The sequence below is a fragment of the Erithacus rubecula genome, assembly GCF_903797595.1.
Source record: "Erithacus rubecula genome assembly, chromosome: 15".
NCBI classification, from domain to species: domain Eukaryota; kingdom Metazoa; phylum Chordata; class Aves; order Passeriformes; family Muscicapidae; genus Erithacus; species Erithacus rubecula.
This window is the reverse complement of record NC_136667.1, coordinates 4,690,949-4,704,917: the sequence shown is the minus strand read 5'-3', so window position 1 is coordinate 4,704,917 and position 13,969 is coordinate 4,690,949. Positions and strand designations below refer to the sequence as shown.

Sequence of the window (13,969 nt, the reverse complement as noted above, 5' to 3'; positions counted from 1 at the left end):
CAAAGAGGATTTTTCTGTTGGTCTCACCCAGGTGTGGGCTTGGTTTAAGGACAGAGTTTATCTCTGCACACAGGGAAGGATGGAAAACTTTCAGCGTGTCCTGGGGCCAGAAAAGAGCTGGTGGGGCAGAGACAGCAGCAGTGGAGAGAAATGAGTGGAAACAAAGCCCTTGGAAAAGCACTTTACACCAGAGTTAGTGGGGCTGGGATAAATCCCCACACTAAGGTCATGGAATCACCAAGGGAGTCTCCAGGTACCCACTAACTGTTTAAAGATCCCAGGCTGTATTTGGTTAAAATAGCATCCCTCCTCTCTAAAAAGGCTTTTTGCCCTCAGATTTCTGCCTCCAAGAGGGTTCCTGGAGCTCAGGTCCCAGTTGGGGTTCCCAGACCTTGGGATGCTGAGCAGGGAGAGCAGGAAGGTGGCCCCAGCTGTGCCCAGGAATAAGGAATAACTCAGTATCAGCTTCCCCATATGTATTTTAATTTCCCTTCTTCTGTGTGCTTTTCCTGGCAGCCAAACTGAGAAGTCCAGGTTTCCCTTCCCCATATTCCAGCAGTGAGGAGAGCAGGGGTGGCCCTGGGGACAGGGGATGCTGGGGCTCACCTGGGGTCACCCCATCTCCCTCCCTGGAGCCCTTCCCTGATGTAAAGGCAGACAGAACTCATTTTAGTGCAATTCTAAAGGTTTTCTACTTCATCCATGTGCTGAATTTTGCCCTCTCTAAATCCCCCCTCATAACACATTCTTTAAGCATTTTCTTTAAGCATTTTCTTTAAGTGAAAAGTTAAACTCATCAGGAATTTTCACTGTTACTAGAGGGAGAAGGGGGCAGGTCTTGGGTTTATTTCTCAACTCTGGAGAAGCTGTGATGAAGGAAAAGTGTGGAAGAGCTGCTTGGAGGGATGAAGGCTGGTGGGTGGAAAGGGAATGGAGCAGTTTCTGCTCATTCTCCCACACAACCACAAGCCAAAAGCCAAGAGCTGGGCTGGGAAAAACCACATTAAAAATGTTCCTCACAGTGCAGAGATGAGAAATCTGCTTTTCCAGAAAATATTTGGAGGTTGCAGTGAGATATCTCACAGAAGGTCCTGTTACATCAGGCTGGGGGTCCTGGGGAAACCCAGCAGGGCACCAAGCACAGCTGGAGGAAGGTTCTTGTGGGGACAGTTCCTTGTGGGGACAGTCTCATCCTTACCCCACCCCACATGGGCATTATTGACCCTTCCTTGACTTCCCTGCATGTGGGGGTGAACATCTCCCACCCCTCTCTCATCCTGAGTGATCCAAGTGCCCTAATTTCATTTAACTCTCCCCAAATGCTGTCTGTATTGTTTTTACTTCACTGAATCATTTCCTTAAGGTTTAATCCTATTCCCTGTGCACACTCTGGGGGGGGTTATGTATAAAATAACATAACAGAGATTTATTTTAATTTCTCTTTAACTAATGCAGCACACGTGGAGGTGAAGGACTTCCTTAGCAGGTCAACCAAGAAACTCCAGCACTGGTTGGCCACCACCATAAACTGCTCATTTCTTGTTCAAATCTGTGATTTTTGCCATGGAATAAATTCAGGGTTGTCCTATGAACAAGGATAACTTGCCACCACCTCCTGGTTTGGGTGGAGTCAGCCCAGCAGGGATGGAGAGAGGACGCAGCCACAGAGGAGCAGAGGTTCTCCAAAGTTCATGAGGGCCAAAATAATCATGGAATGAAATTAAAGCTGTGCTGGGGAACGGGATATTTGAGAATGTCAGGGAAAACAATCTCCTGAGCACTGTTTTACTACCATGGGTGTTTTCTGCCAAGAATTCCTCAGTCCTCAGCAGTTTCTGTTTGGAAGATTTTTAGGAAAAAGAAGCATTTGTTAATCTGTTAATGACTAATTAGTTAATGACTCCTGTGAAATGGTGGTTTCGTTTACAAAAATTCAAGTTGAATATTGGCACTTGCAGCTCCCATAGAACCCAGCTTGGAATAACTGGTGTTATTTCAGCCCCCAGAAGGGTCATTCAGCTGCTTCACATCCTCTCCATTGCAGCCTCTCCAGGGCATTTAGAAACTGTTTAATTCCAGCTCTTGCACCCCCATAATAAACCTCCCATCCCTTTCCTGGGTGGGTCATGGCAGCTCTTTGTGGCACAGTCTCATCCAAAAGTTTTTTTTTTTTTTTTTCCTCCAAGGAAATGGTATTATTTGCACAACAAAATACTGGATATTTGCTTGCATTTCTCAGTGCAGGTGTGTGGCAGAATGTTCAATTATATTTAATACAGATTTATATGTTATGTTTTGGTTGCCCAGAGAAGCTGTGGCTGCCCCTGGACCCCTGGAAGTGTCCAAGGCCAGGCTGGACAGAGTTTGGAGCAATCTGGAATAGTAGAAGGTATCTCTGCCCATGGTAGGAGGTGGGACTGGATGGACTTTAAGGTCCCCTCCAGCCCAAACTGTTCTGAGATTATTTGATTTATAAGCAAAATAGATTTGGATCTAAAAAATCCTATCTTTATCTACTGGTAGCAGAAAGGTTGGAAATCCAGGAGAAAAAGAAACTGAAAGGTGAGCCCTGCAGTAACAAGTTAGCAGCATGTGCAAAAAGGGTTAAATCAATCCCAAAATGCTTTTTTACAGCAGAGGAAAGAGTTTTAAAGGGTGGATGTGGCTGGTGCCACCAAGGCTGGGGTGGGAAGAGCACTCAGGGACACGGATCAGCCCAGGATTCTCTGCTTTGCTCCCTGAGAGAGGAGCTACACCACCCAAAATATTGCTCAGAGTGTGTCCCACCTGACATACACCCAGTGGGAAGAGAGCTGCACCCACACCCAGCTGTAAACTTGACTACTCATCTTTTAATGCAGCACTGGAGAAGTGATGGCTGAGGCTCCCCTGGGAGCCAGGGTTTGAGTAACAGTGCTGCACCTCTCTGATCAGGGCAGGAAACCAGGATTTTCCCAAATTTTAAATGGGTAAATGTTTTCTTGCTAATGATTTGTGGAGCAGAGAATGAACATCTCTTGAGTTTATCCTGAACAATGCTTGAATTTATCTGTTAGAACCAAAAATAGTCATATACCATATTTATAATTGCAGCTCTATAAAAATCTATGACAGAGTGGAGATAAAAAAGAGGTATTAGATGCATAATTGAGTTCAGGTGATATTAAAATATTACCCCTAAGCCAAAAGGCAGATTTGGTTTGCTTTGTTGTTTTTGTTTTTTTTTTTTTTTTTCCTTTTGTTTTGGTAAATGCAAAGCAAATCTTGGCAAAATCGAGCACAGCTTGAAAAGAGCTCAACCCCCTAAAATCTGCCCCAAAAGTGGCCTGGTAAGGCTGTGTTTGGAGTTACCTGAGTGCTTTCACACATTAAGGGACAGTATTAAAAGATCATTTCCAAGTTAAGCAAACATTTCTGGCATACTGTGCAACACTTGCTTTAAAATTAACTTCGTTATTCTGAACTTTATGCCAACTGATCATTTGCTGGGCTCTCTGATGACGGTAATTCAGGACATTCCATCCCATAATTCCATAAAGACAATAAGATTACAAAGCCCAAGCAGGCTCTGAGTCAGCCTTTGACAGATTAAAGCTCCCCAAGTCCCCTGAAAACCCTCCTCTGACACATTAATTTGACCTAAACCCTCAAAATGTTCCTGATTATATCATCGCAATCGGGCTTGATTTTTGTTTTATTTTTCAGTGTAGGAAATTAAAAAGGCTTGGTTGATCCCCAGCCAAGTTCTTGAAATGTGTTGCAATGCTGAGGAAATAAAAGATTACTAGAAATACTTTTTAATAATATGTCATGTCAGCAGAGATAAAGGTTCACACTCTGTGCCCTCAGCTGGCTTCCATCAGCGCTGGCTGCTCACCTTGAAATCATGAGCTTATGCTCTTCTAATTATGAACATGTTCATAAAATTGGGTTAATTTCTCTTTGTAAGAAGAATTAAATCTGCATAGGTGAGGCTGATCCTGCCTAGCAGCAAGAGGTAACCCCAAATTTCCTTCCCCTGCCCTGTTCTCCATCCATTCTTGCCACAAGGGATCATGGAATACTTTGGGTTTGAAGGCACCTGACAGAACATCTAATTCCAACCCTCCTGCCATGGGCAGGGAACCATTAAAATGTGGAATGACATTCCAGGGGATGGGCAGCAGGCTTGGCATTGTCCCACAGAGGCATCAGGCAGGAGAGCCAGGACATTCCTGTAGGAAACAAAACCACAGCAGAGGCTGCTGCTGATGGAGATCCAGGGAAGGATGGAGTAACACAAGGCCAAATCTACCTGTAATTCAGATTACAGATATCAGACTTTGGGAATTTGGGATACCAGCTTCGCATTTCCCAGTCAGGCTGCAGGTATTTCCCACACCAGAGCTGGCACTGGAGAAGGAGAGGGCTCCCAAACAGGTGTCCAGGCTGGATGTTGAGCTTGGGTTTTTGGGTATCTGCATCCCTTCACCTCCTCTGAGATCTTTGCCCTGGTCAAACCCCTCTCCTACTGGGATTTACCAGGAATTTGGGTGTGTAAATGTGTGCTTAAAAAGGTACAAATAATTATAAATGTGTATGAACATCAATGGGCAATGCCCACCCTGAGCTGAGTAAGGAGCATCGTTGGGATGGGGATTTGAGGACAAGAATGTGAGTCTGGGACAATTAAAATGCACATTTAGGAACAAATACTGGCACAGAGATCCCTGGAACAGTCCAAGGCCGGGTTGGACAGGGCTTGGAGCAGCCTGGGACAGTGGGAGGTGTCCCTGCCCACAGCAGGAGATGGGATAAGATAAGATTTAAGGTCCCTTCCCACCCAAACCATTCCATGTTCTTCACAAAGACAACCTGCTGCCAGCCCAAAGTTTGGGAATGCAGGCAGCAGGACAGCGAGTGTAACAAACAGAGCAAGAAATCCTGGAAAGACAAACATTTGGATGTACCAGGGAGCACCTGGAAGCAGAGCACGGAATGCTGCACCCCATCCCCTGCCTGCCCCAAAGCCACAGGGCTCTGTGGCAGCTCCCCCCTCCTCAACCTGCTTTCTCAGCTGGCCTGTGAATTTTATCCCTTTCCACATTTTTTTCCCGTTAAGGCTCATCTATCCCGGCTGACCTCCCCGGCGCAGGGAAAGGCTGCGGGGCCAGGGCTGCACAGGGGGTGGGGGGTTGGACATGCCCCTGCTCAGCGGGGACACCACCCTCCCCTCCCCAAAACCCACCTGAGCCCCAGATCCCCTTTGCTGCCGACTCTGGGGAGAGTTCCTGGATGGAAAATAAATCAGCGCGGGGGTTCCAGCCTGGGCAGGGCGGGGAGGTCCCCGGAGCGGGGGTGGGAATGCGGCGCAGATCCCGCGCAGCGCTTTCCCTGCGCACCTGAGAGTCCCACCCGGAGCCCCCCGGCCCCGACCTTGCCCTGCCCGGCCGTGCAGGAGTTTCCCGGGACTCTCCGTGTGCAAAGCGGGGATTTCTGCCCCTAATTCAGCGCAGATGCCGCGGGCGGCGGGGCCGCGCTTTGAAGCGGAGCCGGAGCAGGGGGGTGGCGGAGCGGGCGGGGCTGCCTTAAAAACACCCCATAAACAACCAAACAAACAAAAAGCGAAGGAAAAAAACGTGAGACAAAGCTGGACCCGCTGCCTGGCTCTGTCACAGCCCAGGGGTGGCACCGGGTCTGTGGTGCCGGGGACACCGGAGGGGCCGCGTGTGAGCGGCCCGTGGGGGCAGCCGGCGGGGCACTGCTCCCTTCTCTTGTATGTATTCCCCTTTCCCCTCTTTTACTTTTCCCCTCTTTTATTTCTCTTTTTCTTTCTTTTTCTACCCTTTTCTCTCCTTTTCTCTTTCCTTTTTTATTAATTTCTCCATTTCTCTCCTTTTTACCCCTTTCTCTTTTTTTGGTTTTTCTTTTTCCCTTTTGGTTCTGGTTAAACGTTATTTGCACTTTTGTTGGAAAAGTGGCCCCTAGTGTGCAATTATGTCAAATTTCTTTGAGTTTTACAATTTAATGGAGAACAGTAACTCTTTTATTGATCCTAGACGGGGCCGGCTCCTCTTCCCCCTCTCCCCCCCACCCCTGTGGCTCTCCCCTCCCTCCCCCTCCAACCCCCCCCCCCGCCCCCCCGTTACTCCCATGAAATGTCACTCAATGTTTCTTATGCTCCCACCAGTTTCCAAAACAAACAGAGGAGGCTGCAGCCGTCTATTGACTCAGTTGGATGCAAGAGGATCTCGCCGTGGCCGCTGCCCCCCGACGGGAGCCGTGCTGCGGCCGGGCGAGGGGCGCTGGGTGCCGGCCGGGATGGAGCCGCCGCCGCCCGCCTGAGCCCCGCCGCCGCCCGCGGGGACCCCCGGCAGCCCGGGGGGGATGGCGCTCAGCTCCCGGGCTCACGCCTTCTCGGTGGAAGCCTTGGTGGGACGCTCGGCCAAGAGGAAGGTGCCGGAGGGTCGCGATGAGGAGCCCGGCCCCGGCTGCCGGCAGAGCAGAGCCCCGGAGGCGGGTGGGTAGCGGAGGGAGCGGCGGGGAGCCAGGGCCGCCCCCTGGCCCGGCAGCCCCCCGAGCCGCCCCCTGCCCTTTGTGTTCCCCGCAGAGAAGCGGCCCAAGGCCGGTGCCGAGAGCCGGGCGGGCGGGGTGCAGGTGGAGCTGCAGGGCTCCGAGCTCTGGAGGAGGTTCCACGACATCGGCACCGAGATGATCATCACCAAGGCCGGCAGGTACCGGCCGGCCCCGCCGCCGCTCTCGGCTTTGCTTTTCCGTTTTAGATTTTTTTTTTTTTTCATTTATTTTTTTTTTTCCTTTGTGGAGGGGATGGTGTTGTTTCTTGGGATTGTTTTGTTTTGTTTGTTGTGCGGTGTTTCTCTATTTTGCTATATTTCACTTCGTTCGGCCCTTTCCCCGCTGTTTTCGTTGAGTTCGATTTTCCTTGCTCCCGACGCCCGTTCCCGGTTCCGCCGCCCCTTTTCGCCCCGTGAGCGGCAGCTCTCGCTCAGCCGCTGCCCCTGTGCCCGCAGGAGGATGTTCCCGTCGGTCCGGGTGAAGGTGAAGGGGCTGGAGCCGCTGCAACAATATTACATCGCTATCGACGTCGTGCCTGTGGACTCCAAAAGATACAGGTAGGGATAAAATACGGGAGAGACCGGCCGGGACCCCCCAGACCCACGCGGGGCTCCTGCGCTGACCGCGAGCTGCGACCCGTCCGGTCCGAGCAGGACACGGGGGTCACACAGGGGTGCTGGGGGGGGCCCGCACGCACCTATAGAATCTATAGGTGTGCGTGGGTGTGGGGGCTGACGCGGCCCGGCCCGGGCCAGGTACGTCTATCACAGCTCGCAGTGGATGGTGGCCGGGAACACGGACCACTCCTGCATCACCCCGCGCCTCTACATCCACCCCGACTCCCCCTGCTCCGGGGAGACCTGGATGAGGCAAATCATCAGCTTCGACCGCGTGAAGCTCACCAACAACGAGATGGACGACAAGGGGCACGTAGGTGTGGGGCAGCCCCGCCGGGGGGACCGGGGTGGGGCAGAGCATCTCCCCGGGCACGGAGCATCATCGGGGGGCAGCGCCGGGAAGGCGGGGAGCGCTCCCTCCTGCCCCGGGGCTCGGGGCTGGGTCCTGCCTCAGCCTCCCCTCGGGTTTTCTTCCTGCCCTTCTCCCTCCGGCGGGGCTCAGCCGCCTGTCCCCCCGCACAGATCATCCTGCAGTCCATGCACAAGTACAAGCCCCGCGTCCACGTTATCGCCCAGGATTCTCGCTTCGATCTAGCGCAGATCCAGTCGCTGCCGGCCGAGGGGGTGCAGACCTTCTCCTTCCAGGAGACCGAGTTCACCACGGTCACGGCCTACCAGAACCAGCAGGTACCGGGGGTCGGGGGGATGGAGAGAGCCCCGGCGGTACCGGGGTCGGGGGGATGGAGAGAGCCCGGCGGTACCGGGGGTTGGAGAGAGCCCCGGCGGTACCGGGGTCGGGGGGATGCAGAGAACCCCGGCGGTACCGGGGGATGCAGAGAGCCCCGGCGGTACCGGGGTCGGGGGGATGGAGAGCCCCGATAGCCACGGCCCCCTGTCCCACCCCGCCCCGCTCCTTTCACCCTGCAGATCACGAAGCTGAAGATCGACAGGAATCCCTTCGCCAAAGGTTTTAGGGACCCCGGCAGGAACAGGTAAGGGCCGGGGCCGCCCCGCCGCCGCCCCCGGCGCCCCCCGACCCGCGGCCGCGTTCAACGCGTTCTCCCCCGCAGGGGGGTCCTGGATGGGCTCCTGGAGACCTACCCCTGGAGACCCCCCCTCGCCCTGGACTTCAAGGCTTTCGGCGCAGACAGCCAGGGTAAGTGAATCCCGCTCGCTGCCTCTCCCTCGGGGGGCTCAAACCATCAAAGATAACGAGGTGCGCCCAGAAAACGAATAAACGAATCCCTGGGGGTTTTTTGGGAGTTAACTCCTCGTTGATTTGGATAAAACTCCTGTGAAGATGGATGCGAGAAGCCGGGAAGAACAGGATGAGGGAGCGGGGTGCTCCAGCCTCAGGCTAAAACCTTTTAGATGGGAAAAAAAAAAAAAAAATTAAAAAAAAAAATCTGAGTGTGCAGGAGGCTAATTTGGAGTCGGGTTGTTCCGGCTTTGATCCTGTTACACTAATTGCTTCCAACCGGGTTGGGAATATCAACTACAAACGTGGTAGTGGTGACCGCCCGTGCTTTCTGCAGCGGCAGCTTCTGCGCCGACAAATGCGTTATGCAACAGAAAATAAAATTATCTGGTATTTGGGATGCTGCAGTCGCACAGAAATGCAGAGAAGAGGAGGACAATTTTCGGGGAAAATGCTCTTCTTCATCCCGACAAGAGCAACTGGTTTTTCACAGCCCTTTCCCTGAAAAACGGCTTCAGAAAGTAATATTTGAAAACAGATTATTCATAGCGCCGAAAGGAAAAAACTAACAGCTCGTTTGCACGTTGGAGCCCTCCAAGTTGGGTTTAAAGTCGAGAGTTAAACTCCTGTTTATATCAGGAACTCTTCAAAATCTTGGGGCACACGAAATCATCCCTGTGTCTGCCGGGAAATGCTGCAAAAATCAGCAAAAATTCTTGTTCTGTAGGCGTAGGAATGAGGGCACAAAACAATCAGATGCGGGACAAATTAAGAGGTCTATCAGTTGTAAAGAGAACTAAAATTATTATCATTAATTGTTGGTAGTAATAATAGCAGATTTATTAGTGTAATTAAAAGGTTTTTTATTAATTTTATTTTTTGAAAATACTTTATGTAAGAAGCTCCTTTTGAACCCATTTGCCAGGAGAGGGGAGGTGGTGGATGAGCTGCGTGAGGAATGAGACAACAGCAGCTGCAATGTTAAAGATGCTGAAATATTATTGTACATATAATATTAGAGTTACCTGGGATTTTTAGATTTTTTTTTCTTCTTTAATGTATTTGATATTTTTCTTCAGGGTGAAATTCCTGCACTGATATAAATATAACAAAACCTGCCGTTCTACTACTGATAAAATGCATTTCTGAAGAAATGCCATAAAACTGAAAGCTCTAAAACCAGTAGATAAATTAAAAGATATTATGATCAACATCCTGAAGGAAAAAAATTGCCATAGAATTTTTATTTTTAAGTGTAATGGAAAGGGCAGAAAATATCTGTTCATTGGGGTTTCTGCTGCAATCCCCATTCCCAAACTTGCTGTGGAATTTGGGTGATATTATTGCTTGGGATAACGTGCAGCAAATACTGATTCTGCTTTGCTCTGCAGTATCCAACCATGTAGGGTTTACTTGTGTCCTCACACACAAATATCAGCTCAACCCCGTATTTTACATGACCCAAAGTCCCTGTAGGACATCAGGGTACATCCATGGAGAGAGGGCTGGAACCTGCCCTGCTGCTGCCTGACATCAGCAGAGAAGGGTGAGACCTTCACACCACAAAATATTCTCAGATTATTGTGATCCAGGGCTGACCTGTGAGAGGCTCTGCTTGTCAGGAGTTTGGAAATTAATTGGCATCACATTCAAAATCTTTGTTGTTTTAAGTTTTTTTTTTTTAAAGTTTTCTACACTAGCAGAAGTGGTTCAGTTTTCCAGCTGATTTCAGATCGCTGGTAAATCGGATCAGATCCCAGGCAGGCATTGCTTTGGTTGGAATTGAATGTAAATAACAGCACGAATGGATCCACATTCTCTTACATCCTTTCTCAATGATTTTGGTAAGAAATTAAAATAAAATGGACAGGGGAGGAAAAACCCCTCTGGAATAATTTGGTAATGAGTGTGCAATGGACATTTGGCTCTCCACAGGCAGGAGGTGAAACCAGCATCTGTGTAGCACAGGGCTGGCTGCCCCCGAGCACCATCCCCACCTCGGAGCAGCCATCCCATCCCTGCTTCATTTTTACTCCTTGGGGTTGCTTTTCTCCCAATTTCTGAAAGTCTTCATTCATCCCTTCCAGAAAGGAGGACGTTCACATAACTTGGGAGTTTGAATTTCTGGAGACACCGATAGCATTCAGGGGAATGTTTCAAATTGCTTGGGAAGCCAAGTGAAATGAGTCAATTCCTGTGAGCAGGAAGGTGCAAAAAATTCTCCATCAGGCTGAATATGCTTTTTTGTTCTTATATCCAAGGGGGAAAAGCTGTCTGGGATTTGCATGAAAAGTAGGGAACCTGAAATGGCAGTGATGTGTGGATAGCAGGAGAGGGTTATCGGTCATGCAGCCAGGTACAGATCCAGGTGTGTGTGGAGCTGTGTTTACCATTATCCCTGTCCAAGGAATGGGATTAGACACACGTGAATGTTGTTCTTAGATAAATAGCAGCTAACAATAACCATTTGTGGCTAGATCTTGCCATTTTCCAGGAGCTGGTCTTTGGAGCAGGTTTGTTCTTGGAGGACAGCAGCAGCAGGGAGACCCGGAGCGGGAGCACGAGTCCTCCAAGGATTGCTTGGCTGTGGACACCAGTTAGCCCAGCCTGGATGATTTCTGTTTTCCTTTCCAGGTGGGAGCTCCAGCTCTTCTCCAGTGGCCTCCAGCGGTGGGACCCCCTCTCCTCTGAACCCCCTGCTCTCTCCATCGTGCTCCCCTCCCACGCTTCACTTGCCTGCGAGCAACCTGAGCATGTCGTGCCCCGAGAGCTTCCTGCACCCCCTCAACCTTCCCCTCTACTACAAGATCTGCCCTACGAGCTTCTTGAGACAACAGGCACTCCTCTTCCCCAGCCACGAAAAACTGGGAGCCACCAACCCACACCTTTTACCCCACTTCATGGTGGATATGCCCAAACTGTCTTCCCTGAAAAACGCCAAAGCCGAAGATTTAAACGCTCAGTGCCTACAAGCCCCTGGTTCTGCTGGTCAAATGCTGTATGGATTACATGCATCTGGAAACATTTTCCCATCAAGTCCCATTGCTCGGGAAGCACTTAATTGTTCTTTACATCCTCCATATGGCTTGTATGGTTATAACTTCTCTGTGCCATCCAGACTGATGAATGCAGCAGGGCATTTCAAAGTGAGTGACAGCATTCCGGCTGCTTTGAGGGACGGCAGATGCAATCACTCCAGCTGGCACCCCACAATTAACCACTGCCTTTAGTGGGATCAGAGAATATTTCTGAGCTATGTAAAGCAAGTCCTTCCTTCCTTCATACCCAGGGGCTTGTTAGTTATTGCCTCTGAAACACTGCATGGTACAGGAGCGGGATGGGCAGGCATTTAATCCTTTTTTTTTTTTTTTTTTGTGGACAGAATGCTGTGTTGTTGGGAGAGGGGGGAGGATCTGGGAGGGTCTGAGATGACCCTAAGGTGATACTTTTTGGGCACATTTATGTCACAGTTGTAGGTTAAGAGCAAACTGTCAGTCACCTTTTTACTATTTGCACTCTCATGTGGGGACATTGATGTTTGTATTTCTACAACTCTGCTTTCTCTCTCTTGCTTGCCTTTAGTTAGCTCAGAGCCCTGGGGAGCTGCTGCTCCCCCACTCAAGTTTTATCCCTAATTTCAAAGGTACTATCCAGGACCTGGACTTGCAAAGGAGCCATATCTGGACAAGCATTGGAGCTTGTTCTTATGTCCTGATTAATGACCTTAAAGTCCCTCATTCTCCAAGACCCAGATGTCCCTGTTATCAGGGCGGGGACATAAATCCAAGTATCTGCTGCCAGGGTAAAGAAAGGCAGGATAAAAGATGGATGGGGTGAGAAGCTGGAGGGGGGGCCCAGAGCCTTCTTTTCCATGTCCCACCCTCCAGTGGCACCAGTGTTGATGTTGTGGTGGGAAGGACAGGAGGGGGTCACACATCTCTGCCGTGGTGGGAAGGGTCCATGCTGGGGACATGGAGGACACAGCTCGGAGAGTTGTGTGCATGGACACCCCCAGGAGCCCTGCAGAGAAATCTCTGCCTGACCCAGAGCTCTCAGCCCCCAGGGACACACAAGGTCCAGCTGGGATCTCATCCAGCCTTTCCCAAGGGAAGGGCAGATACTCCTGGCTCAGTCCCATGGAGAACACAGATCCTTTATGGAAAATTACAGCTCTACAGGCCCTGGAATATGAGATCTTCAATTCCTTCCAAAATTCCTGTTTGTTTTCTTGTAACCTGTGGATATTCTTGTTATTCCTGTAAATAATCTCCAGCTCCCAAGGGCGTCATGTAACTCACAATAAATCAGGACACAGGTTTTATTCTTTATTTGATGGATGTTCAATTTCTACCTAAAGTCAAATCTATCACTTGCTAGATGGCAAAAATTGGAAAACAAGGCTTGGCTGGGACCAGCCCCATTTTGGGATTAATCCTGTAGTTTCACACACAAACACAAGATAGAAGGATTAGGCACAGATTTAAGAATCAAAACTGATTTCAGAGTTTTGATTCTATTTTCATCCTCAACAGACCATAAATTCAGACCAGAACAAGTGATATCAAAAGCTGTTAAATTAACAAAAATTACACTTGTACTTTCATGAGACTTTGATAAAACTTTAAACAACATTTGTTTCCCTAATTTTCCTGCTTTAGATATCCACAGAGCTCCTAGTGATGCCAACATGAAATGGGTGGTTGTGATAAATGGTCTGTACAACTGTAAAAATGAACAAACTTGCTTTCTTGGGCTATTTCTTAGCAGTTTATCTCACTATTTTTATTAAAAAAGAAAAAAAAGATTTTTTTTTTTTTCTTTTGGGAGTCCTTATTTCCAACATTGGTGGTGACTGAATTCCCATGGCAAGTCCACTGCTGGCCCTGGCCAGGCTCTGTCCAGCTGAGTGACCATGACCCAGCCCCAACATGTGGCTGTGCTCCTGGGGAGCTGGAAGGCTCTTCCTGATCAGTCACGGATTTGTGCAATGGGGAACTTCCAATTTTCCAAATATTTGCGGTTGCATAAGATATTCCAGAGTTGCTGGCCATGAGCTGTAATCCAGTAAATCAGTGTCTGGTTAAAAATGTGACTGATAATGACTGGGAGAGATATTTTTGGTGCAGTGATTTGCTCCACCAGGAAAGATGCTCGGCTGATTCCAGTGGAATTGTGCTGGATCTCAAAGTGGGTCCTGTAGGATCCCAGGTTTCACCATCCTCCCTCATCACACCCAGAGCCTGGTCCCTGCAAGGTCCCAGGGGTGCCACTCTTGGGGAAATTGTTCATCAGGCAGATCCAGAAATATCAATTTGTCTGTGTGAGGGGTTGGCATGGAGTGAGAGGAGCTGCTTGATCCGGGTTCTCTGAGGGTTATTTCCATTTCCTTCACCTTCACCTCCTGGTTTTATCCTTTCAAAGTATCAGTGTAAGAAATAAAAAGATGTGGGTGGTGTTTTCAGGCAGCTCTCTCCTATTCCACCATGGCACCTCAGAGCAGACCAAGCTCCCTGGCCCTTCTGGAAGAGGAATATTTTCCATATCCACAACGGTGACTCAGCTGATTCACTCACACTATAAAATAGACAGGTTTGCCTAG

At 49.6% G+C, this 13,969-nt stretch overlaps 1 protein-coding gene across 1 annotated transcript; it reads left to right on the top strand.

The window, feature by feature from the left end:
* The first annotated feature begins 5,636 nt into the window (after positions 1 to 5,636).
* On the top strand, positions 5,637 to 13,141 carry TBX22 (T-box transcription factor 22). Its single transcript, XM_079319231.1, has 9 exons — positions 5,637 to 5,755; positions 6,170 to 6,499; positions 6,590 to 6,713; positions 7,011 to 7,112; positions 7,311 to 7,485; positions 7,695 to 7,859; positions 8,100 to 8,164; positions 8,243 to 8,328; positions 11,005 to 13,141. The coding sequence occupies exons 2-9, from the start codon at positions 6,367 to 6,369 to the stop codon at positions 11,598 to 11,600; spliced, it is 1,446 nt and encodes a 481-aa protein (XP_079175357.1). The 5' UTR covers positions 5,637 to 5,755; positions 6,170 to 6,366; the 3' UTR covers positions 11,601 to 13,141.
* Positions 13,142 to 13,969: the final 828 nt, after the last annotated feature.